The 23484-nt window shown below is 51.6% G+C and overlaps 1 protein-coding gene across 1 annotated transcript in view; it reads left to right on the top strand.

Annotated features, from left to right (window-relative positions):
- The first annotated feature begins 11287 nt into the window (after nucleotides 1-11287).
- Nucleotides 11288-23484, top strand: part of Adcy1 (adenylate cyclase 1) — a 114157-nt gene continuing 101960 nt past the window's right edge. The window contains exon 1 of the mRNA XM_057771389.1: nucleotides 11288-11941. Coding sequence (XP_057627372.1) covers nucleotides 11306-11941 — 636 coding nt within the window. The 5' untranslated portion in view covers nucleotides 11288-11305. The remainder of the gene's footprint in view (nucleotides 11942-23484) is intronic.

The following is a 23484-nucleotide window of genomic DNA, read 5'->3' as shown; positions in this document are numbered from 1 at the left end:
AGGAAAAAGAAAATACCCACCTGGGATTCTAAGCAGAGATCTTCTGGGCTCCCCAAAGCTCTCCGTTTCTCTGCTTGCGATGCATAGCACACACAGCTTGTCTTGTAGGTGCAGGTCTTGGCCTCACAGCTGCTGCTTGTCCTTGGCAATTATCCCATTGTACTGGCTCTTCCAGTAAACTGGTATCTCGGCTGCACCTTGACTGTGTCTTCACCAATATCCTCCCCTGGTATCTCTTCGGGGAGTCTAACTCTGCTACGTGGTGCCAACCCTCGACTTCTCTCTATGACCCCTTCAATCCTGGGGTTTCTACTGCATCTGAGGCCGTACCTTCACTAACGGTTTCTTCTGTCCTTTCCCAGTGCCCAGCTGCAGCCGCTCTCCATGACCCCTTTATGCTTTCAAAGCAAGTTCTGGGAAACTCTTCCACATTACACGTTCAGCTACCAGCACACACTGCATCCTTGGGCCCTCCACCACCGCTTCTCTGTGCTGACCCTGAGGAAATACTTCCCAGAGGATGTCGCCTCACTGATGCTGATCCCTTTTAGCCACAGCTTACTCTTCAGCCCTAGTTGACCAGCATTGGCTGTCTCAGAAAACCAAATGTTTCACTTTAGTGGTGTGTAATTCAAAGTATGATATATATGGCCTTGATATAATTTTTGAGAGACTCTTAAACTTCCCTCTGAAACATTATAAGCCAGGCCATCATCATTGGCATTGCTTTGAGCCTTTTCGTGTAAGTTCCCATTGCAGCCCCTTGAGCTTCAAGCCTCAGCGGCTTCTTCCAACCAAAGTTCCCGTCACATCCATAATCTTCCTCCAGACAACATGGTCAGGTCTGTCACAGCAAAACCTCCAGCAACAAATTCGGTCTTGGGTTTTTGTTGCTGTGGTGAGATACTACAACTAATAGCAACTTGGTGGGGACTGGAGAGAAAGGATTTATGTAAACTTATACTTCCAGGTAACAGTCCATCACTGAGGGAAGACAGGGCAGGGGCTGAAGTGGAGGCCATGGAGGAACACAGCTTACTGGCTTACTCATTCTGGCTTGCTCAACCTGCTTTCTTATACCATTTAGAACCAGGAATGGAACTGCCACCCTTCAGGACCCCCACCCTCACCCCTGCCAATGAGCTGGGCTTTCTCACATCAATCATTAATCACCAAATGCCCTCACAGACTTGCCTACAGTCAAATCTGATGGAAGCATTTTCTCAACTGCGAGTCCCTCATCCCAAATGACCCAGCGTTTTTTCAAGTTGAAGAAAAACTAGTGCAAGGAACAAGGCTGAAGGGAGGGGAAAGGCAGAGGGTCTGTCTGGGCAGTGAGGGACCTTGAGGCTGTAGAGGCTGTTGGGTTGTTTCTCAGTTGCTGGGTACAGGCCCTGGTTTACTGTAGCGGCATCTTGGTCTTCCCCAACCAACATGCTTTATTGGACTGGAGTTCCTATCTCTTCCTTACCAGAGGGAGGACATTGAACCTCCCCGCTGCATAGTGCTACTCCCATGGAAGGCATGTGGCCAGAGCAGGGCCAGGGAGACCCTTGCAGATTAGAACCACGTGCAGGAAGAGATTTTCTCCTTTTCAATACTGGGAATGAAGATGAGGCTGTGGACTTGCAGGTTGTTTCCTGCCTGGTGGGCAGAACAAGATGGAATGGTAAAGAGAAGTGTTCTCTGCCCGCAATCCATAGCAAACAGTCCCTAAAAATCTCAGAGTCTCCAAAGTGAAGCATCTGCGTACATCGGGGAGCTGACTGATTGCTATTGTGAGTGCCCAGCTTCAGGATGGGGGAATCAACTTTGAGGTGGCTAGGGTTGAAATTTTCAGCCCTATCTGTGGACATTTGGAGAGGAAGAATGAGACGATGTTTTAATTGGTCACCAATAATCAACGATTTGAATACCTCAGAGGGTAGAATTTAGGCTTATATAATAGTAAACAACACATTCAGCTGCTGGGTTGGTAGTGCACCCTAAAACTTCAGAAGGCTGGAAGTATTGGTGCTTTGGGGCCTTACTAAATCTCTGTGTATCTCTTTTTGTGGCTGTTCAACTGTGTCCTTTAATGTCCTTTGTAATGAACTGCTAACCCACCAAGGCAACTTCCTGGAGGTTTCTGAGGTGTTTTTAACAATGGTAGAAATTTAGACCAGGGTTACAAGAACGTCTGATCTGCTGCTATGTCTAGCAGCAGTTGTGGGTGACCTGGGGACTTCCTGCAGCTGGCATCTGACGCAGAGACGGTCTTTGGTGGCAGTGCCAGGACTGAGCGGCACTGTTGGACACCCAGTGCTGCCAGTTCCGGCTAGGGTGGGAAATCCCTCTCCTTTGGGTGACTGAAAATTTCCTCTGTGAAGTGTGAAGACAGTTGATTGGCCTTCTTCTTACTCTCCACAAGAAGGAACCAAGATTGGGGTAAGGTCTAAAAGGATGGGGCAAGCTACAGAAGTAGAGCACGGGAACAGGTGAAGACTCCCTGGGAGCCACGGAGGGGCCTTGCAGCAAGCTGTGTTTGGAGGACGGGAACTGGAGCTAGAGGAGCCCCAGGGCCAGAGCGCTGTCCTTGGGGAGCCTTGGGTTTTCTCTGGTGAGCAACTGGAGATTCCACCTTCAGTAAGGATGTACCTGCCTGACTCATCACCTCGGAGTGGGTTCAAAGACGACAGGTTTTCCTTTTTTAATTTTTAAATTTGATTTACTGTTTTAGCTCTTCCCTCGGGACGTGGCACTGTGAAAGCACACTGGACAGGATATTTTGAGGCCCTAGGAAGCTGCTGAGTTTTTCGGAGCCAGAAAGGGATAGGATCCCCTTCCCATTGCAGAGAAGACACTGCTGGGCTCTGAGCAGGTGCACGTGGGGGCTGCAGGAAGAGAACAGAGGGAGGTGGCTCTAGGAGTCCTGGCAGCAGTCTCCGAGGACCAGAATTCAAGCAGTGACAGGTCTGGTGTGGAGATGTACAGGAGGGAGCTATTTTGGGGACAGGATCCCTAGGACTTGGTGACAGATTGGCTGTGGGGAGGAGAGGGAGGTGAGGAGCGTGCTGCTGGGTTTCTGGCTGGGGTTAGGTGGTGCGTGGAGATAGGGAGATTCCAGGAGGGTGGGGCCTGGCACATAGACACCGTACGCTGACAGTGTTAGCATGTATGTGTGTCAAGTGTGATCAGAGCCCCTGCTCCACTCCTGGCTCTCGAGCATGGCCATTTAACAGCAAGCACTCCAGCGGTGGCTAGCGGGGATGGCTCTGGGCTCAGGTCCAGGGCTGCAGGGTGGCTCTGAGGGAGCCTCTGGCCCTGTCTGTGACTCCTGAGAGATCATCTCAGGACCTTCCAGACAGAGGTTGTGTTTAGGCAGCCCACTGAGACCCCTCCTCCCCCGGCTCTTAAAGGAGAAACACAATTTATTTTTAAATCTTTCTGGAGTTTTGGGTTTCCTTTTAGTCCCAAATGGCCTTTTAAGCTTCTGGCTCCTATATTTAACCTATTTAATGAGATTTCTTTTCCAGTAATTCCTGAAACTGGTAATCTCTAATTGGGTCAAATTCTCTACCCACAAGCCAGCGATGCTATTTTTAGCACAAATCCTCAGGCTGAAGCTCCTTGGGCCTTTCAAGCGCAGCTGTCAGTGCCGCCGACTCTCACCACACTCCGCTCTCTGGAGCCAGACCTGATTTTCCATATTTTCCCTATTCACTTCAGGACCAGCCTGCCCACCCAGCCCTCTACCCTCCTCCCCATCTGCAGCTCCGGGGTGGTTTACACAAATCCATTTAGCACTCATCAGCTTAGGTCTCCAGGGTCACTATAAATAAATCGGGTCCCTCCTGGTGGCTTTGGGGAAGTACCTAGGCTCTAGTGAAGACGAATCACCTGGGTGCAGGCAGGCAGGGGCACGTACTGACCCCAACAGGCACTAGGGGGATTTAGAGAATCCCTTCCTGTTGTCCTCATTCAGCCAGGGGACGTGGCTGGTCTTAGGATGTTCCTGCCTGCCCTCCACTCTCCTAGATCCTCCTGGTGGAAGAGGCCCTTCTTTCGTCTTTTGATCCATGAGGGTGTGGTAACCTCAGAGGTTTCCTGTCTCCTGCCCTCCTGTCCCCAGGTCAAGTGCAGGATGTGATCTCCTGGGAGCAGGGTGGGGCTCTCTACTTTTGTAACCCCAGAAAACACACAGGATGCCTCAGGGAAATACGAGGACATTTCTTACAGGGGCTTCTGCTGAGAAGATCTTGACCCTCCCATTGTTTGAAGAATACACATCTCATTTCATCTGGGGGAAGAGATAAGTCACTGCCCGCAGGTATAGCCAGTGTGCTGTGGACGCCCAGCTTCTGGAGTCTCCCTGCCCTTTGCAATCCCATGGCAATTTGTAACTAGCAAATACTAGTTCCCTTTCCTTCAAAGCAAGGATGTTGACAGAGGAGGGCAAAGTGGGACCTCCTGGGGTTTGATGCTTCCTGTCCAGGTTCTTTGTCTAAAGTCTCCATCTTTACAGGGCAAAATGTACCTTTCCCACAACGAGATTCTACTCTAGAAGGGTCTGTTTTTCTTCTTGTGCTTGCAGAACACCTAAAAGAAAGAAACCTGATCCAGCATCAAAATGTGCCTTCCAAGTTTTGAGTCCTGAGTTCCAGTTTGCCCACTTACAGAACATGTGGTCTGCTACTGATTCCCACAAATAACACACCCTATCCTTTCCTTACCGGTCACCTGGGCCAACCTCTCTGGGAGGGTGATTTCATGTGTCATCTTGGCTGGACCACAGTGCCTAGAAAGGGAACCTGATATTATTCTGACTCTACATCTACAAGGGTGATTTAGGGGTGGAATTTACATTCACACCAGCGGCTTCTGAGTCAAACAGATCATTCTCTGTAATGTGACTAGTCCTCATTCAATTTGTTAAGCCTCTTCAATCAGCTAAGCCTGGATAGAAAAGGCAAAAAAGACTGGCCTCCATCCAGGAATAAAGACCTCTTTAGCCTTCAGACTTGTACTAGAGTATAAGCTCTTCTCTGGGTCTCTAGCGGCCCATCAGTTCTGCAGATTCTGAACTTAACAGCCTTCATTCATTGTTGCATGAGCGAAGCATGCCTTTCTTCATGAACGTACTACCTTTCTCTCTCTCTCTCTCTCTCTCTCTCTCTCTCTCTCTCTCTCTCTCTCTCTCCCTCTCTCTCTCTCTTCCCCCCGCCCCTCTTTCTAGGCAATACACATATCCTGTTGCTTCTGTTTCTCTGGAAAGTTCCTGACTCATACTCCTCCTTCCAGTGAACTTCAGATACTGCCACATACTGGCTTTCTTAAGAGGGTTGGCAGGGATGGAAGGAAGCAGGGCAGATGCAGTGTGGATGCAAATGTTCAGGTCTGCATTCATCAGGGGAGGAGCCTGGAGACAGCTGCTTCTGGTCTCCAAGTTCTACAGTCTAGGACCTTCCTGTACTGCCGATTTACCAAAAGCACACCTCATGAAGACACGCTGAAAAAACTAGTCACCTTTTGTGAAGTTGGCAGTCACCTTCAAAGTAATCAGGATCAAGGACAGAAGGTCATGACCCCTGAGGATAAGCTGCCGGGAGCACATCAGGACAGACCTGGACAACAGTAGCCAGCAAAACCTCTGGGAGAGTAATACCCATCACCCCTAGGATATGCCAAAGAGCTAAGGAGGGATTAGCAAAGACGGAGCATGTACTATCCACCATGCCTACCGCACAGGAGCTGGTGTTTACTGTTAGGAAAGAGGGGAGTGACGATCTAAGGTTCCGAGTACACTTCGATGACTCTAACTGCCTTTGAATTCGGCTGAAGTAGATTGAAATAAAAATGCAGGGTTTGGATGCACTGCTAGCTTTGGGACTTATGGGGTGTATGGTGTACATTCAGAAAGACGGCTCTTCCTTAGGAAAATCTGAGTTAGCATGTGTAGGTGTCTGGAGTGACTCACTGTCTCTATCTGAGAGCATGGGCAGAATGGGACAGACAGGCCACAATACTGTGTACGGATAAGAAGGGAGGCTGAAGTTTGTACTGCATGGCTGAGAAGCTAGGTAATCAGCTGGTGTGAAGAGAAGATGGAAGAGTCACAGAACAGCGTGTGGGAGATTTCACAGTGGGGCCTGGGGAGTCGCGACAAGTGAAGTCTAGGGCACTGCAGAGGAGATGGAGACTTTTTCGTCCCCTTCAGTTTTCTCTTGGGCTCCTGGATTGTTTTTAAGAACAATGAAAATCATGTCCATTTGAGGTTTCCATGGACATAGGGACAATCACTAGACTGAAATCTAAGGAAACGCTCCAGATATGGTGATTTCAAACTTTTAAGCAGAGAATGATAAGTCTTGAAGGAATGGCGGGAACAGTGGATCCTAGGCTAGCGTGGAGCTCTGTCCTCTGAGCAGAACGACCCTCGGATGACCTACAAGAGACCCTTCTACACTGCCCTTCTACCTGCATGAGGTTCTGGCCTAGCTGTACTTATCCGGTGCTTGAGTATAGGGGGACGAGAGGTTAGCTAAAGCGGGGACTTCATCCACCACAGCCACGGGAAAGTCATCATTCATGCTGGGGGAGACTGCAGTGGCGGAGTGTGGGGTCACCCATGCTCCTGTAAGCAAGCCCAATAAATTCACTGGTTTACCAACCGGAGTTTGTGTGGGATTGTTGTCTCTTTCGTCTGAAATTGGTGCCCTATCACAGTGAATAGGTGCTTATTGGTGTCTCCCGTGGAAGGGTCACGAAATAGATAGCAAGTTCTAGGGAAACACTGAAGACAACACATAAGCCTGAATGTCCAACAGCCGCTTTTCCCTCTTTCCGTGCCACAGGGAACCCCACAAGACACCGGTGCTTGAAGTGGCCGAATCAATGAGCCCAGATCTTGCCTGCTGAGCTCCGTGACGTCTGCTGCTTGTTACCCACACCTACTTGAGCAGCTGCAGCCCTGCCTGGAGTGCTGGAACACTTTATTTTAAGTTCCAGCTATATGGGCACTGTCCCCAGGCCCAGGAGCAAAGAAAGAAGAGCCCAGACCTCCCACCTGCTCATGTGACCACGTCCAAGCCTGGCAGGTGACAGTGGGAGCCCCGTCTGTAGCATTTCTAGGCTCTGGAGTTCCAAAATGAACACAGTTGTGGCCAGCCCAGATCTTCAGTCACAAGAGCTTATGACAGCCTGAGGCTTTTTGTCCTTTTGAAAGGAAGAGTCCTGAACAGATGCATGAGACGGTTTCTGATGGTCGTCAAGTGAAGCAGAAATCCCTTTCCTATGCCCGGATGCTCCAAGGAAGCACACGGAAAAGACTGAAAGTGGCAGAGACACGGTGTGTGCAGCGTCTGAAGCTGGGGGTAACGGGGCGGCGGCAGCAAGCCAGGACCTGTCCTAGTTCATTTTCTGCTGCTGTACCAAAGTGCCCAAGGATGGGGACTTTCTAAAGAAAAAGGAATAATTTGACTCACAGTTCTGAAAGCTGAGAATCTAAGAACACAATGTCAGACTCTGCTTGGCTTCTGGAGGCCTCGTACAGAATTACACATGGGCATAAAGTGGAAGAGGGGATGGGCCAGGGGTGCACGGGGACTGGGAAAGGGGACAGAACTGCTAACTGTCCCTGCAGTCCACTTACAAGGACTTCACCTCCTTGACCCATACATCTCCCACTAGAACCCACCTCTGAATGCTGACACATGGACTAATTAAGCCCTAACATGAATTTTGGTGAAGACAAAACCGTATTGGACCCACAGCAGGGATCAGCTTGCTCAAGCACATCAAAAGCTTTGATTGCTCCACATTATGAGACCTTCATATGTGCATTTTATCACTTAAAAATGAGCACAGAAATATTAACTCTACTGAGCATCCTATATAGTCACAGAGCTGGCAGTGGCCCAAAGGCTATTAAAGTAGACACTGATCTCCCTACAGGTTCACAGGGAAACGTGGTCTCCAAATATGGAGTGGGAATAGACTATGGTATACGGTCTTCTAAATGCTGATCCCTGACTGCAATCCACAGAAATAAGTGAGCTAAAGCAGGACCATGTGAGTTCTCTGACTACCAGGGCCACTGTCTAGACGGCTGAATCAAGAGTTTGAGTGATCCACTTGTGTGTATATAGAGCACCGAATTAGTAAAGCAAAATCATGTTTATTTTATACATAGGAAGGATAGTCGGTGTGACTGTGGCTCCTTCTTCCCACATTTTGCTAGGGAAATTAAATCCACAATTCACAGTCAGAACACAGACAGGATGAATAGCTTGCTGAAAGTCACACATCTGGCACGGGCGTCCCTGAGATGTTAGCTCAGGCATTTACATTCTTTTAGCCGTGATGTCTCACGACCTGCTAGGGTAGACATAAACTAGGACTGGACCAGACGGGCTGAGGCTTCAGACCAGACCCACTCTGCATCATCTGAATGATTCTCTCCTATGCAGTCTTGAGGCATCGATACAAAAAACACATGGGAAGGCTCTGTAATAGCGACCAGCAGACAATGGCCAGTGACATTCTTCCATATGCATAGAAGAGGAGACTGTGCCTGAAATCCACCCATTGGACAAAAGTGCTCAAAATGCACCATGAGTTTTTTAAATTAAATTTAGTTATTTATTAGAGAGAGACTGGGGTGGGTGATGAAGAGGAGAGATGCTGTAGGGACTGGGAAGTGACCAAGATTCTGGCTTCTCGGACATATATACGTATCTACATATCCACGGCTAGCTATGCTGCCTCCCTGGTTGTTGACATCTTTTGGAGTGGTAGATACTCCATAGGAGATTAGAGTTTCTATTTGTGACCCTGCTAGGGAAGATTTGTTCTAGGCCTTTCTCTGGACTTTCTAGTAGATCCTTGGCTTCTGACAGTGTCATTCATGGTACTCTGCCTGTGTGTGAAACTGCCCAGACTTCCTCCTTTGATAAGGACAGCAGTCATATGGGAGGTACACACCACCCCTGCTCCCGCTGTATTATATATAACTTCCCTCTTTGTCTGTGGCTGTAGACTATCCATTGAAGCCCTTCTTCCAGCCTGGCACACGACGTGAGAGCATTAGCACAGTAGTGTACCAGCCCATACTGACAATAGCAATTATGGCCTCTTGTGCCATCTAAGGGTTTTCGACAGGGCTCGAAGGAACCCCGTGCTCCCTCTAGACTGTGAGATTGAGCCAGCAACTGAGCATCTCTGGAGTCTGGTTCTTCACCAACAAAACAAAGGTGACAAAGGCTGTTTTCCAAGATGCTAAGTAAGGTATGTCAGACAGATATAAGAAGAAGCGTAGCTGTGGCAGTGAGCAAAAGGGTCATGCTATGACCCATCTTCTTTCCAAACCTGAATATAGGTTCCTCCAGGGTCTCTTGAAAGCAGTTGCTGCTGACTCAAAAAAAAAAAAAAAAAAAAAAAAAAAAAAAAAAAAAAAAAGAGTGAAGAAGGAATTGCAAGTCGACACAGAAGCAAGCAGGTGCAGCTTACTTATGAACTTTGCATTTAAATGACTTCACCATATGTCTTTCATTTTTTATGTAGTAGGAACACTTCTGGATACTGCTCAGGTTTGCTTTAATAAAACTACTAGGATATGAAACCATGCAACACTAAGTAACAAGAGATTCTACCTGATGCAGATGCTTGAGAAACCTTGCACACTTATTAGTAAAGACAACCAGGAATCAGGTGGTCACAGTGGTGCTTTTCAATGCAGTGACCTAAGGATAGAGCCGGACCATCTTTTCGGCATCAGCTGATGCTCTCCTTGGGTTTCAGCCAAAAGAACAGACAGAGAAAAATGACCAGAGAATGAGGCTGAAGAGCACTAGGTGTGAACCTTCATGGAAGGGGCAGGACTGGGGTGAAAACAGCCTGGGTGCAGGCTGGTGCCAGGCAGGCTTTGCACTGGGAGTGTCTTCCTATGGAGTCTGCTCCAAGCAGAGGGATTAGCAGGGTATCAAGTGATTCCAGAAGACCTTGGTTGTGAACTATCAGAAAGGTTGAGTGGAACATGTAAAAACCACAGTTTCATGTGGCTCAAACTAATACTCATTCTAAATGAAAACCGGAACACCTCAAATTCTAATCCTTGCACCTATAGAATAGGAGGGCGGTTGTTCTTACCCTGAGAATCTCTGGGGTCCTCTAAAACAGAGTAGAGTTTGAGCAGGATAGATTGAAACTGATCATTTGGAAATAGGGTCTCCTGTAGTAGGAATAATGTCTGTGTTGCAAAATTTCGTGACGGACATAGCTCTGTGCACCCATGGGATCCAGAGGTGGCAAGGGCTCCTCTCATCCTTTCTACTGTCTGGGTCCTCTGGGACCCTCTCTAAAGGGGAACAGAGGCAGCGACCTCAGGGGTCCATCCTGAGCACCAGATGAAATTCTGTAAGGTCCCTTCTGTTAGTGAATGGATGTCATGGATGTCACGAGGGTGCAAACTAGGCATCAGCGGTGGATCTGTCCCTGCCACTTGTTCCGCAGGAAGAAAACGTCTTGCCATCATTTGCATGGCTAGCTCCTATTTAGGGAGTCAGCGGAGCTGTTTTATCTCTCCTTCCTGCCCTCACCCATCCCTGCACCTATACCTCACAGCTTCCCTGGACATTGCAGCGCTCTATTCTTGTTTAGGTCAACAGACAGAGCTCCCACCACTCACCCAGGCGGTGGGCAAACCAGACACTTAGAGCTCCCTGCATATGTGACCAGGGATCCACGGGGCTTCTCGGTGGGCAGTGACTGAGTCTAAAGCGGACTAAGGGCTCCTCTCCGATGACCTGGTTCTGTTTGGGGAGGGGACATACACCTGGCAGGGCTCTTCCTCTCTACTGGGAATTTCGGCTTTTTTTTTTTTTTTTTTTTTTTTTTTAAAAAAAAACGCCTCAAGAGACTCCTGAGGGTGGGGATGGGTGGGCTCCGCTGTGCATAGGTGGGAAAATCGAGGCTCGGAAAGGCAAGAGCGGTACCCAAGGTCACGTGGCCCCTCGGGCGAGTGAGACCTGGGGCGCAGAGTTGGGCGCGGACTCTGCCCGCCCAGGACCAGGGCTCGTGGGGCTCGCTTGTCGCAGCGCGGTCGCCGCGGAGGACCACTGCTGGGGCGCGGGCGGGCGCCAGTGCGCAGGCGCGGCGGGCGGGAGGGGACGCGCTCGGGGCGCGCGCGCTGGGCAGCCGGCGCCCCAACTCCGCCCGCCCCGCGCCCCGGCGCCTCGCCGCCCGCCCGCCCTGGCGCCGCCGCCCGCGCCCCGGCGCCCCGGGCCGGCGAGGGGCGCGCCCGTGGCCGCGGCCCCTGCATGGCGCTGAGATGGCGGGGGCGCCGCGCGGCCAAGGCGGCGGCGGAGGCGCGGGCGAGCCCGGGGGTGCAGAGCGGGCGGCCGGGCCGGGCGGCCGGCGCGGGCTCCGGGCGTGTGGCGAGGAGTTCGCGTGCCCCGAGCTGGAGGCGCTGTTCCGCGGCTACACGCTGCGGCTGGAGCAGGCGGCCACGCTGAAGGCGCTGGCGGTGCTTAGCCTGCTGGCGGGCTCCCTGGCGCTAGCTGAACTGCTGGGCGCGCCAGGTCCCGCGCCTGGCCTCGCCAAGGGGTCTCACCCCGTGCACTGCATCCTCTTTCTGGCGCTGTTCGTGGTCACCAATGTCCGATCCCTGCAGGTGTCCCAGCTGCAGCAGGTCGGTCAGCTGGCGCTGTTCTTCAGCCTCACCTTCGCGCTACTCTGCTGCCCCTTCGCGCTGGGTGGCCCGGCGAGGGGTTCTGCAGGAGGCGCAGTGGGAGCCGCGGTTGCTGAGCAGGGGGTTTGGCAACTCCTTTTGATCACCTTCGTGTCCTATGCCTTGCTGCCCGTGCGTAGCCTACTGGTCATCGGCTTCGGGCTTGTGGTGGCTGCCTCTCACTTACTGGTCACAGCCGCCTTGGTCCCTGCCAAGCGCCCACGTCTCTGGAGGACGGTAAGTGCCATCACGCGCCCTCCATTGGGTTGGAGACACACCTGCCAGCGGGACTGGTGGTGCCAGGAGTTTAACATTCTTCTTTCTATGGGGAGGGTAGGGAAACTGAGGTTCTGAAGAGAGGTGTGAGTGTTCAAGGTCACTCAGCAAGCTGGGAATGCAGTCAGGGTTAGCACTTGGGGTTTCTTCCGAGACAAGAGTCCACAGTGTCTTTAGGGTGGAGACGCGAGACCGTGTGTGTGTATGTGTGTGTGTGTGTGTGTGTGTGTTAGTAACGCCCAAGGTCAGGCAATATTTGTGTGCCCAAGCGGGAGCCTAAGCCTGACCCACTGGTTTGGGTTGCACCCATCTCCGTTGAGGGATGATAAGTGGGAGGATGCGCGGATGCGCGGTCTCGAGGCCAGGCTTCTAGTCTGGCGGAGCGCTCAGTCCCTGGGCTCCTCTCCAGTTCACCTAGAGCCGCGGTGTCTGGGGCTTGCTTCTCAATTCCGCGAACCCTAGGGAGCAGTCAGTGGGAGGGAATGGACTTTGAACCCCTCCTATATCTCTAACCATCCTAACTCCTGCCCCAAAGGAGAGGAGTTTGCCAAGGTCACTCACAATCTGATCTTCACCGTCTCTGCTCCTAGAAGCCTTGACCCTTGTTCCACAGAGCCTGGAACTTTGTCTCTTTCAACTTGGGCGGGTGAGGTGGCTGCTGGGACAAGGGCATAGGATTCCTCTTGAGGCTCCTCCTGGACTCCGGAGGTCCCTGTTCTCCCAGACCACTGTACCCAGACACGTGGGGGTGGTGATGGTGAACTGGGAGACAGTTCCCAGGAGTTTGGTACCTTCCCCTGCACTGGTCCTGCCTAGGATTGGCAGCTGAGGGAGGGTTGTGTTTCTAGGTCTAGCTACAGAACAGCAGGAGGGAGATGAGAGGCAGATAGGTGGGGGAGCCCATATAAGGAAAGAAGGTAGCCTTGGGAGCACATGGGAAGTTGTGGGGGGTTGGGCTACGCCAGGATCCAAATTGGGGGAGGATAGCTGGTGTGTGTTTGTGTGAGAGAGAGGGGGGGGTGTTAGTTGGGTGTACCTGGCGACTATAGGATACACACCCCATCCTGATGTCAGGGAGCAGTACACGGTCCCAGAGGCCATGATGGCAGGTCTCATGCTCAGCATACATTGTAGGGCTAGTGAGAGACACAGGCTCAGGTCCATGGTGGGTTCTCTAGGTGCCTTAAAAGGCTGTGTTGTTACCTTTTTAAACTGGTAATTTTCTCCCCTACACAGCCCCTAGGCATTCCTTTTAGAGCAAAGATGTAAAAGGCAAGAGGGAGGAGTCTGCGAAGGTGCCAGTGCCCCTCCCTCTGGGATAGAGGAGCCCTTGTTACTCCAGTGCGGGAAGGAAGCTCACGTGAAAACAAGGATTCTTAGGTAGCTGGTACCCAGGTTTCCCAGTGACTGACCTCCAATTTGATGTAAATCCACCCCCCCCCACTGAACTCAGCCATGCCCCTGCCCACAGGGGAAGATGCTGCTTCCACAGAGGCAGTGTGAAGGTAAAATGTCCATAAGGAAAGCATGTGTTGAAAATCTTCTACCATTTCGAAAGCATTTTATTCTCTATAGTATTTGTATTCAAGTCTCATATTGACGCCTAAATGGGGATCAAGGTAGGGAAACCTGCAGTGAAGGGAAGCCGGTAGGTAGTCCTCAGGGGTTTCCTCAAATGTCTTCCTCTTACAGAATTCCAAGCACCCTGCAGTCTGTCAGTGAACTCTGCCCCTCAGCGTTTGAGATGCCCAAAGAAGGTGGCACTTGCTTTAGGAAGTGCTGATGTACTTCACCGCCTTTCTGCCACCCCCTTCAGCCCGTTACCTCTGCTGTGCAGCCTTCTGCTGATGGCACTGCCTCCTCGCCTCCTAACTCTAGGCAGGCGGTAATGGGGAAGAAGGCTTGGAGCAGCTATGCAGAAGAATCTGAGAGAATGAGTCACGGTGGAAACCCTGTAGGGTGGCCCTTGCTGCACACACAGGGGATGCTGCTTTTGGGGTGTTAGTTCTGCACGGGAGTCCTTTGGAGCTGAGCCTTGGAAAGCTCCAGAGTCAGGTGTGCACCCCCACTTCAGACCTTCCAGTCAAGGGTAGAGACTCCGAGCAGACCTGCATTTTGCAGAGAGGTTTGGGCTCCAGATCCTGTCTTGTGCAGGGAAGCAGGTCCCTTCCAGAACCGCTGCCCATCTCCAGGGAGGTTCTGAGAGCCGTGGGGAAGTACGGCAGAAGAGCAGAAGGCCACTGCCTCAGAGAGCTACTGGGGGGAGGAGGTTCTTGGGAAAAGTGGGCCTGGGCTGGTCTAGCCAGTGGCTCAAGGCCTCCATCCACAGCGGTCTCCTGCCATCCCTTTCTGAGCCTGGGATAGACGACACAGACAGGCTTGTGCCCACTGGCTCTGAGCTTTATCTAGTGTTCTTCATAGACCCCGTGTGCTTGCTTTTTGCCCCAGATGAGTCCGTATTACTGTTATTATCTTTTTTCTCTTTGAAGTAGCCCAGGTCTATTGAACTTGCGTACACTGTGTGTTTTCAGCTAGGCTGCCTATCAGGGTAGAGGAAATGGACTTCAGTTTCTGTTGGATGCCTGTGATGGAGATCAGGGTTGTTAAGGAATATGTCTGCTCTTGTTTCTGTCTATCATCCAAGCTGTGGGCAGCGCCCTCTGGGGTTCCGATGGCTTCCGATGTACTCTCTTTCCTTTAACATCCTTGCCGTGTCTGGGGTAAGGGCTGAGCTCCTTGGGTGCACGGGTGACTGTGTGCACAGAGAAGGGTGGCTCAGGTGCTGACTTATATAGGTGCAGGTGGTTTGTGAGTGAGGGGTCTCCAAGAATTTCAGGGGTGCTTGTAAAATCCTGTAAGCTGGGGTGCGGGAGGATCTCTGTGCCTCGGTTTCCCCCACTGTCAATGGGAGCAGTGTCATAGGACAGCTGCGTTTTCTGGGTACCATGTGTGGACCGTGTCTGGCAGGCATTCCCTGTCCTGTCAGCCTTCTGAAATCAGTGACGTGGATGCTGCCACATTAGACAGATGTGTGAAGTCAGTGATCTGCTAGTTTCTCTCTGGCTGTGCAAGCTGCACTTTGGAGCGAGGTGCTTTCAATGTGTTGAGATCGTCCATGGAAAAGGGACTCCTAGGATGTGATGACAGGACACTCTGCCTGGCCTTTTCCTACTGCAATGGCCCAAGCTGAGTGTGGCCAGAAGGGCCCCGTGGCTGTGGTGGGTGGTGTCCCTGCGACCCGGGACCTTGTGCCTTCCCCTTGCTTGGCAGGCCCTGTGGAGCCAGGACTGGCAGCCTAGGAGGTTGCAGGAGTGGGACCCAAGCCTCAGTACGGACAGGACTAGCAGAGGGGTGGGGCAGGGAGACTGCTCTCATAGCTGTGGGCTCTTGTCCTCATCTCAGGATGAATGAGGCAAGGAAAGAACCTCTGCTCTATAGGACACTGATTTACTGTGTCTGGGGACATGAGTCATACCTGCCCCTCCTCTGTTCACCCTCACGTGCAAGCACACATGCCCGCTCAGAAGCACACTCACCCACTCCCATGCAGGCACCTACACAAATGCTTCACGTGCATCCTGCCATATTCTCCCACTTGCTCACTTGTGTTTGTATGTAGACACACCCATGACCCTGTATGCCCTCCCACACATCCACACAAATACACCTCCACGCATACTCAAGCTCACTGTCGCCTTTGCATCTGTGCAGATGCACATGGAAACACAAACACAAATCAGTACACACTCGCACACTCAAGACCCCTGATGGACATTCACATCCGCCTGTATATACTCTTACACCCATTTTCATGCTTGTGCACCTATGCCCACATACCAGTACATACATGTTCACCTACTCTTAGAACCTCATGTCTTCTTGTGCACACACAAAGCATACACACATTTAGGAATGGATATACTCTTACACACACATGTGACACTCGTTTGTGTAAGCTCATGGACACATAGGCCACAGGGATGTTCCACTGTATTTTCTTTGGGGTAGATGCATCAGTAGGGGGAAAGATGTAGTCTCAAGGACAGTAGCTTGGACAGAGTCCCAGCTGTACCTGAACAGTGTCCTGCACCCCTGCTTCCATGACCTTGGGTCACTTCTTCTTGGGTCACTTCATGGTCTTGACTGTAGAATGAGGAGTCCAAGCTCAGACCTTGTCTGGATCGGCGAGATTATGTGTGTCTGAGTGGGGCCAACATGCCACAAGGACAGTAACTAGGTCTGGGATTTTCGAGCACTCGGTGAGAGGAGTGGACCTCACACCACTCAACCCAGGCCAGTATGGGCTTGTGTCCTATGTTCCCCACTTCCCTTCCCTGGGACTTGTCCTTTGATCTTTTCCCCCCCTTTTTTTTTCTGTGACAGGGTTTCGCTGTGTAGCTTTGGCACCTTAGCTCTTGTAGACCAGGTTGGCCTTGAACTCACAGATCCTCCTGTCTCTGCCTCCCCAGTGCCGGGATTAAAGGTGTGTGCCACCACCACTCAGCTGTCCTCTGATCTTTTTAACCATCTCCACTCCCCTGCCCTCTTCTCCGTTGTGCTGGGACCTACTGAGTTCTTACACTAAGGTGCCCTCTTACCACGTGCTGTGCTGAGACACCAGCCTCAGGGGGAGGGTGGCAGTCCAGGCCAGGACTGAAGGCAGCATAGACCCTGAATGATTGGCTCTTGAATTGGAGAAAGGCAGGGCCTGATTCGATGTCCAAGTTGGGTGTTTGCTCTGCCTTTAGTCGGGAATAAGAAGAAAGCTTGGAGTCATGCTGCTTGAATCCCAGGGTTCAGAATGGAGGAAACCCTGGATGCCGCACTATGGGGGTCAACCCCAATGTGGCCACCTTCGTGTGTGTGCACACTCAGGTGTGTATTCATGTCTGTGTGTACATAGGTCACACACAGGTGCACACTCGTGTCTGTGCATGTATCCGTGCTTGGGTGTGTATGTGTGTTCAGAGAAGCTGGCAGCATCCGGAAGGTGAGTTAGGAGACCAGGAAACCACCTGTAGTGTGACAGGGCCCTGTGGTGTCCCTGTTCCAGCCTCTGAGCTACAGATGCTCTGAGCAGCATGTTGTAGATCTGAATACAGAGCTTACCTTTACTCAGAGAGCACAGGACAGCTCACAGGCCTAGCACAGTGTTTCTGAAAGAGGTGCTCAGGCCTTCGGGAGTGGCCGTGCTCATACACAGTGCAGGGCTGGCCTGGCTCCCCAGTGCTTGCACCGCTCGAGTGTCCTCTTCTCAGCATCGTGCCTCATCTGATTGCCCTCATGGCACATGCTGTGTGGCGCTCGTTCTCCTGCTGTTTTGTTCTCTGCTTTCCTGGAGCACTGATGATGCTTCTGATGGACAGGAGGGATGTTTTTGCACACACAGTAGTCTCCAAGTGAGGAAGTGTGGCGTGTGCATCTTGCACGGGGAACATGGCCAGTTCAGAGCACCGCACCTGGTCACCTCCTGCTGTCTGAACATTATTATGGTCCTGGGTCAGCACCAGATCATCAGTCCCCACGGTCCACTGGACCTCTTAACCCTGCATAGAGTCCTTGTAGTGCTGTCCCCCAGCAACAGACCTGAGTGCTCTTCATAAACCTATATATTTTTTAATTCTTTGGAAGGTGTCTCCCCTCCCCTACTCATCAGCATGATACAGAGCTAAATCTAGAGCTCTTAGCCTGTGGCTGGCAGCCAGCTCTTCCATGAGAATTATTACTGTGAGATACCCTGTCCTCCTGCCTGTGCAGCCCAGGGTCATCTGTGGGATCCTTCCAATGACTGTGCCACCCTAGAAGAAGCTTTCTTTTGCTGGCTGTGCATTTGGTGGAGTCTCCTCAAGAGGGTATGGGCAAGTTAGAGACTCTGGAAAGTGGCAGGTGGAGAGAACCAGATGCAGGGGTTGTCTACTCCAGAACGTTCTACCCCTGCAGGGGAAAATTATGTTATCTGCCTTCCGATTGGTCATGTTGGAGGTGTGCTGGGCACCTGTGAACATGAGGATGGTGCGTTGAGGTCACATGTGTTGTGTCTTCAGCCATGCCCTTCTCACATGTCTGTTTGGGAGGATGGTTGGTTGCTGTCTGAAGCAATGCAGCCCCCAAAGGGCTGGAAAACGCAACCCTTGAACCGTGGCAGCTGTTTTCTCCAGCATTATATTCCCTGTGGTATGAAGGGTTAATTGAGTGATCGTGTCTTAGGAATCATTGGTTGAGCCTAAAAAAAATACTTCACTGGTGTATTCTTCAGAATGTTTCCCGAGAACTGTAGAGATAGTGCCAGGCAGGGTCTCATCCAAAGATCAAGACTGGGCACTCAGTCAGCCGTATTCTCTCTGAACGACTTCTGTTGATGTTCAGGTGTCTGAAGAGGCCCAAGATGCAGAGACATTCCAGGTACTAGGGGTGGGGAATGGGCAAGCCTGAAGTGGGGCTGTCTGGGGATTCACTGGGTGAACTTGAGCCTCCCCTCTGGAAGGCTTAGATGGCCATTGTGGTGTTGCTCCCTGATTCTCTAGGCAGGATGTCTGGAGCTGGGTGCTGTCTATGGTGAGAGCTGTCACCGAGGTGCCATGTCAGCTAGGGCCTCACATCTGGTTCCTTGCCTCCTACCTTTCACTCACAGCTTTCTTGTTGGTGTTCCTGTGTTAGTCTTTCTTGCCTCCCTTATTGTCACATGGTATGTGGTCTGGGAGGAGAGGCCCCACTTGCTTGGAGATGGGGACTGTGAGGGTGGCTAAGTGCAGCTTCTATGTGGGTCCCTAAAACCCCTGAGAGCCTTTTGGCATTGAGAGACAAGGAGTTAAACAGGAAACACCAAGGATCATGCTTCTGAGGTCCCAGCAAGAGCCATTTCCTAGCCTGGTGATGACAGCTTCGTTAGTTGAAACTAGGTGAACGGAGCTTGTGAGGAGTCACCATATCCTTGTTTTTAAACTTGTTTTTTTTTTAATCATGGAAAATTCAGACCTGCCCAGAAGTAGAGACTGGTACCATAATCCCTAGATTGCCGTGACTGCCTCCAGCTGAGATCAGCATTCTGCTGGTTCCCTTTCAAATGATGCTAATTCCGAAGCGTTTACTAATTCAGAACCAGAGAGCGAACAAGCAATTACATTAATTTAAAAACACACTTGTGTGTGGTGTTGAAAAAGCAACCACGGTTGGAAGAAAGTGACATGCAATCCCCACCCAGGCCCTGTGGACACCCATAGGCAGGGACGGAACAGTGTCTAACTAAGGAGCCCCAGAAGGCAGGTGCCTAGAGGCTGACCAGCCCCCGCAGTCTGACCTGTGGGGATGCTGTACAAGGTGATGGCTGCCTATGGATTTGCCACTAACTGTGCCTTGGGCTGTGTGGGATTCAGTTTCTTCTCTGGAACAGCAAAGATGCTGTAAACTAAAGTGAGGGAAAACGCAGAGCCGGCTCACACTTACACGTCCTTGTGGCCCACGCTGCCTGCAGGACTCTTTTGCCCTGACAGTTTGAATGATGCCTGGGCTTGGTACTTGCTGCAGGGCAGCCCGGAACACCACGGGTTGACAGCTGGGGCAAATTCAATGGACAGGTTTGCATACTAAATAGGGATGCGGATAAATATGGGGACTACAGGATGACAGGGGGTCACTCAACCCCATCTAGGGGTCAGAAAGGCCTCCAGGTCATGGCTGCAGCTAGGGGAGCAGTCCTGAGAATGTGAGCTGCCTATAGCTGTATGCTGCCCACGTGCCAGGACATGCATTGTGTCTTTGGTGCTCCCTGTAAGAGGGCAGGACACTGGGAGGTAGTCCCCGGGCCAGGTCAGCCTCCAGCATGATGGCGTGATGGCGTTTTAAGGCTCTTTCCAGAGCGTAAGATGTCGGGAGGGTTTTTTGAGAGAGTGGTTCCAATTAGCATAGGATGTACTGGTGGTGAGGGTGGATAGAGATGGAAGGCCCAGAGCCCTGAGGGACAGAAATTGCTGAGATGAGGGGCAAGAGGGGATTCACAGCCTCTGGCCTTGACAGGGCCGCCTGTGGCACAGGGAGAGAGGCAAGTGCCTGGAAATGTGGGATAAAGATGTCAGGTTGGGATAGGTCCTTTCTTCATGATGGTGGGATGAGGGGGTGGCCAAGGCCAGGGCTTCCCAGGTGTGCCTATAGTGACTTCCTGGCATCTATCCTGTGCCCATCCAGCTCTGATGATTTTTCCCATCTCTTTGGAGTACTGGGTTTTCAGGAGCAAGTGCTTCACCTCTGGGGAGGGGGCGTGGCTTGTCACTGCTGAGCTGCTGTTACTGTCTTGCTGAGAGATGTTGCTGAGTGCCCTCCTCAGTCTCCCCATCAAGTTACACTTTTCTGTATTTGTCCTTGTACTCTTGGGGTGGGGTGCTTCCTCCCTTATCTGGGGAGCGGGGAATTTACCAAAGGTAAATTACCTTCCAAAGGTAGCCGAGAGTGGCTGGGAATGTTGCTGTCCTTCATCTTGTTTTACGTAGCTATTGATTTCCTGGCAACTCAGTACGACTTGGTTTTGATGCTCAGGTGGTCCTGGCATGGCTTCTTGCAGCCTTTTCACATGCTTTTGTGCGCTCTGATGTAGCCCCACCCCTCTGACCCTTAACACACTCTTCCTTACTCTGTGACATGTAGGATGCTCCAGACTCATTAATATATATTCTGTTCCAGTCTGAGAACAGCCTTTTCATCCAGGGGTCCTTTCTTTTTCTTTCTTTTATTTTTGGTTTTTTTTTTGTTTTTTTTTTTTTTGTTTTTTTGAGACAGGGTTTCTCTGTGGTTTTGAAGCCTGTCCTGGAACTAGCTCTTGTAGACCAGGCTGGTCTCGAACTCACAGAGATCCTCCTGCCTCTGCCTCCTGAGTGCTGGGATTAAAGGCGTGCGCCACCACCGCCCGGCTCAGGGGTCCTTTCTTGTTGTTTGACATCCGGTCTCACTATAGCCCAGATTGGCCTTGAATTACCATCCTCCTGCCTCAGTCTCCTGCATGCTGGGATCACAGGTGTATCCCACCACACCTGGCTAAGGCCTAGTTTTTCTTGGAGGTTCTCATTAGAAACCACCATCTGGACTCTGGGTACCCTTGTTGTTCCTGGGACCCCGCTGCTTCTGTCAGCAGTGCCAATAGATTCACAAGTGTGCACATTTCTGTAAATATTGTGTTTGAGCCCATCTGCTTCTGAATTAAACTGAACACAAGTTCATCCCGATACCTCTGACTAGTGTGTCACCCATGGACAGCCCCAACTCTTTTGCTGAGACATAACCCCACCCTGTACTGAGAGCTGGCTCTGGTGATGTTTTGAGCAGGCCGGGCAAGCATATGTTGATGTTGCTCCTGGTCTCTTTCTTGGAACCTGCTGCATGTGTGGAATGTTCCAGGGATCCTGGGTCCCTGGGAGATCCTTCTGCTTTGGGTTCCGCCTGGCCAATCAGGGACCATAGAGAGGCCATGAACTGATTTGCAGCTGGTCCTCTGGGTTTGATGCCAGTCTCCCCTGCATCTTGATGGGGAGGTGAGTGATTCCTTGCTGCTAGTTTGCTTCTGATTTCTGTGAGGTGGACATGGTTTGGATGCAGGGTCTGCCCCCACCACTGGGGCGTCGTTCAGGCAGGGGCCACTGCAGGGGATTGTGCAAGTGTTGTCGTCCCTGGGAAGCCCTGTTTTCTTCCTTGCCCTTATTGTCTCCGACTGAAGAACGGGGTCAGTGGCACAGAGTGAGCTGGAGATGCAAGGACAACGTGGAGCAGTTATCGGTGCTGGCCCTGTTCCCACAGACCCGGTTAGCCCTGCTGTGCCATGCACGAATGTCTGCCTGACAGGGTGGGGTGCATGAGGAATATCGACGATATTCTGTGAGATTAACATGATCATTGTGTGTGGGGTGGAGTGTGCATGTGTGTATGGCGAGATTGGTGCTTTTGGAAGCACGAGACTAGTTGTGAGGCCTTGAGCACTGCACCTACCCTTGCCACACCCACTCCTGAAAGAGCTGTGGAGCCCAGTGTCAAGACTCAGAATCTTAAAGGAAATCAGAAGGGAAACAGTTACAGCTGAATAGGAGGGATAATTTAAAAGGGCACACATACTGGGAGGAAGGCCAGAGAGAACACATGAAGACCAGGAAGGAGCCTGGGCTATACACTGCCTCAATGCCGCTGTGGTCAGTGGCGGCCGTAGGTCAGGATGCCGTCGGGAGTATGGAAGTAGAATGGGAGCTGGGCCTCTCCCCTGTGGAGATCCGGTAGCCTGTGGCTCCTTGGTCTCTGGTCAGTTCACGATGACCTTAAACCACCTTCCTCTTAAAATTATGAGCAGGCACTCAGCCACATCATCAGCTTCATGTACTGGAGAATGTATTCCCTCTTTGGCCAGAAGTTGAGAGAGCTTCAAGGGGAGAACTGAGAATCACTACCCATGGATAACATGGGTGGTGGGTTTGCATTATTGAATGCTTTTGTAGCAGGAGTTCAAGGGTTAGCTAGGTGGGGCAGACATGGGCAGGTGAGAGGCATTTATTGGATGTCCCTTACACTTTCTGAGGGGCCATTCCCCCCCAAACCCTTCTCCACAGTGCTGTCTGTGGGGGACAGGCTGGTTTGATCCACTGACCTCTTTCCCTTGGAGGGACTCGCAGGAGGACGGCATCTTGTAGAATTTCGACTTCACTGAGGACACAGCCTTTTAGATGTCCTCAGGGTGGCTGGATATACTTTTCTTCTGGAGCGAGCAGACTTTTGGCTAGTGGACATGGAGAGGGGAGCTTCTCACTTTTGACCAGGGATACTGAGAAGCCGGGGGGCTCCCAGGGCTATCCCTGTACTACGTGGAGATGGGCAGCCAGCCTGTCTAACAGCCCCCACAGCTTCCCACTCCATATACAAGGGCTCGTGTGTGCGTGGGAAGGAAGGGCTGGTTTATGAGGCCTAGCACACTGACAGGTGAGTGCACCGGTTCTTACCTCTTCCCTCCACTCCCAATAACACCTGCAATCTGGGCCCACACAGTTCTCAGGAGGAAAGAAGATCTGATGTGGGCAGATCTCAGCAGGGAGGCTTTCACTGTAGTTTCTACTTTAAGGGGTGTGTCTGCCTGACTTTAACTTCCTTTAAAAGGTGGAAGTAGCCTCTTGTTGAGGCCCTTCTCTGGGGCTCACCAGCTCAGCTGTTAGTCTGGCTCATTCCTCTGGCCTTGGTCTACTGGAGACCACCATACTGTTCAGGGACTGGTCAGATCTTCCATTAGTGCCCAGCGTGCTATGTTGTCCTGAAAGATGCCCACCTGCCTGGTCTCTCAACCCTTCAGGCTTGGCTTTTGTTCTGTGTTGAGGGCAAGGGGAGGGAGAGGCTGTACCATTGATATCTCCATGTGGCCCTGAGCATCTCATACAGGGTCACCTTTGTAATGGCTGTGATGTCCAACCCAGTATGTGCTGAGGGTCCAGATGTCCTGTCTGCCCAGTGTTCAGATTTAGAGATGCGACTGTAGCCCTGAGTTCTAG

This window comes from Chionomys nivalis, chromosome 6, assembly GCF_950005125.1.
Source record: "Chionomys nivalis chromosome 6, mChiNiv1.1, whole genome shotgun sequence".
NCBI classification, from domain to species: domain Eukaryota; kingdom Metazoa; phylum Chordata; class Mammalia; order Rodentia; family Cricetidae; genus Chionomys; species Chionomys nivalis.
The sequence above is the reverse complement of the archived record's forward strand: the minus strand, read 5'-3'. Positions and strand labels throughout refer to the sequence as shown.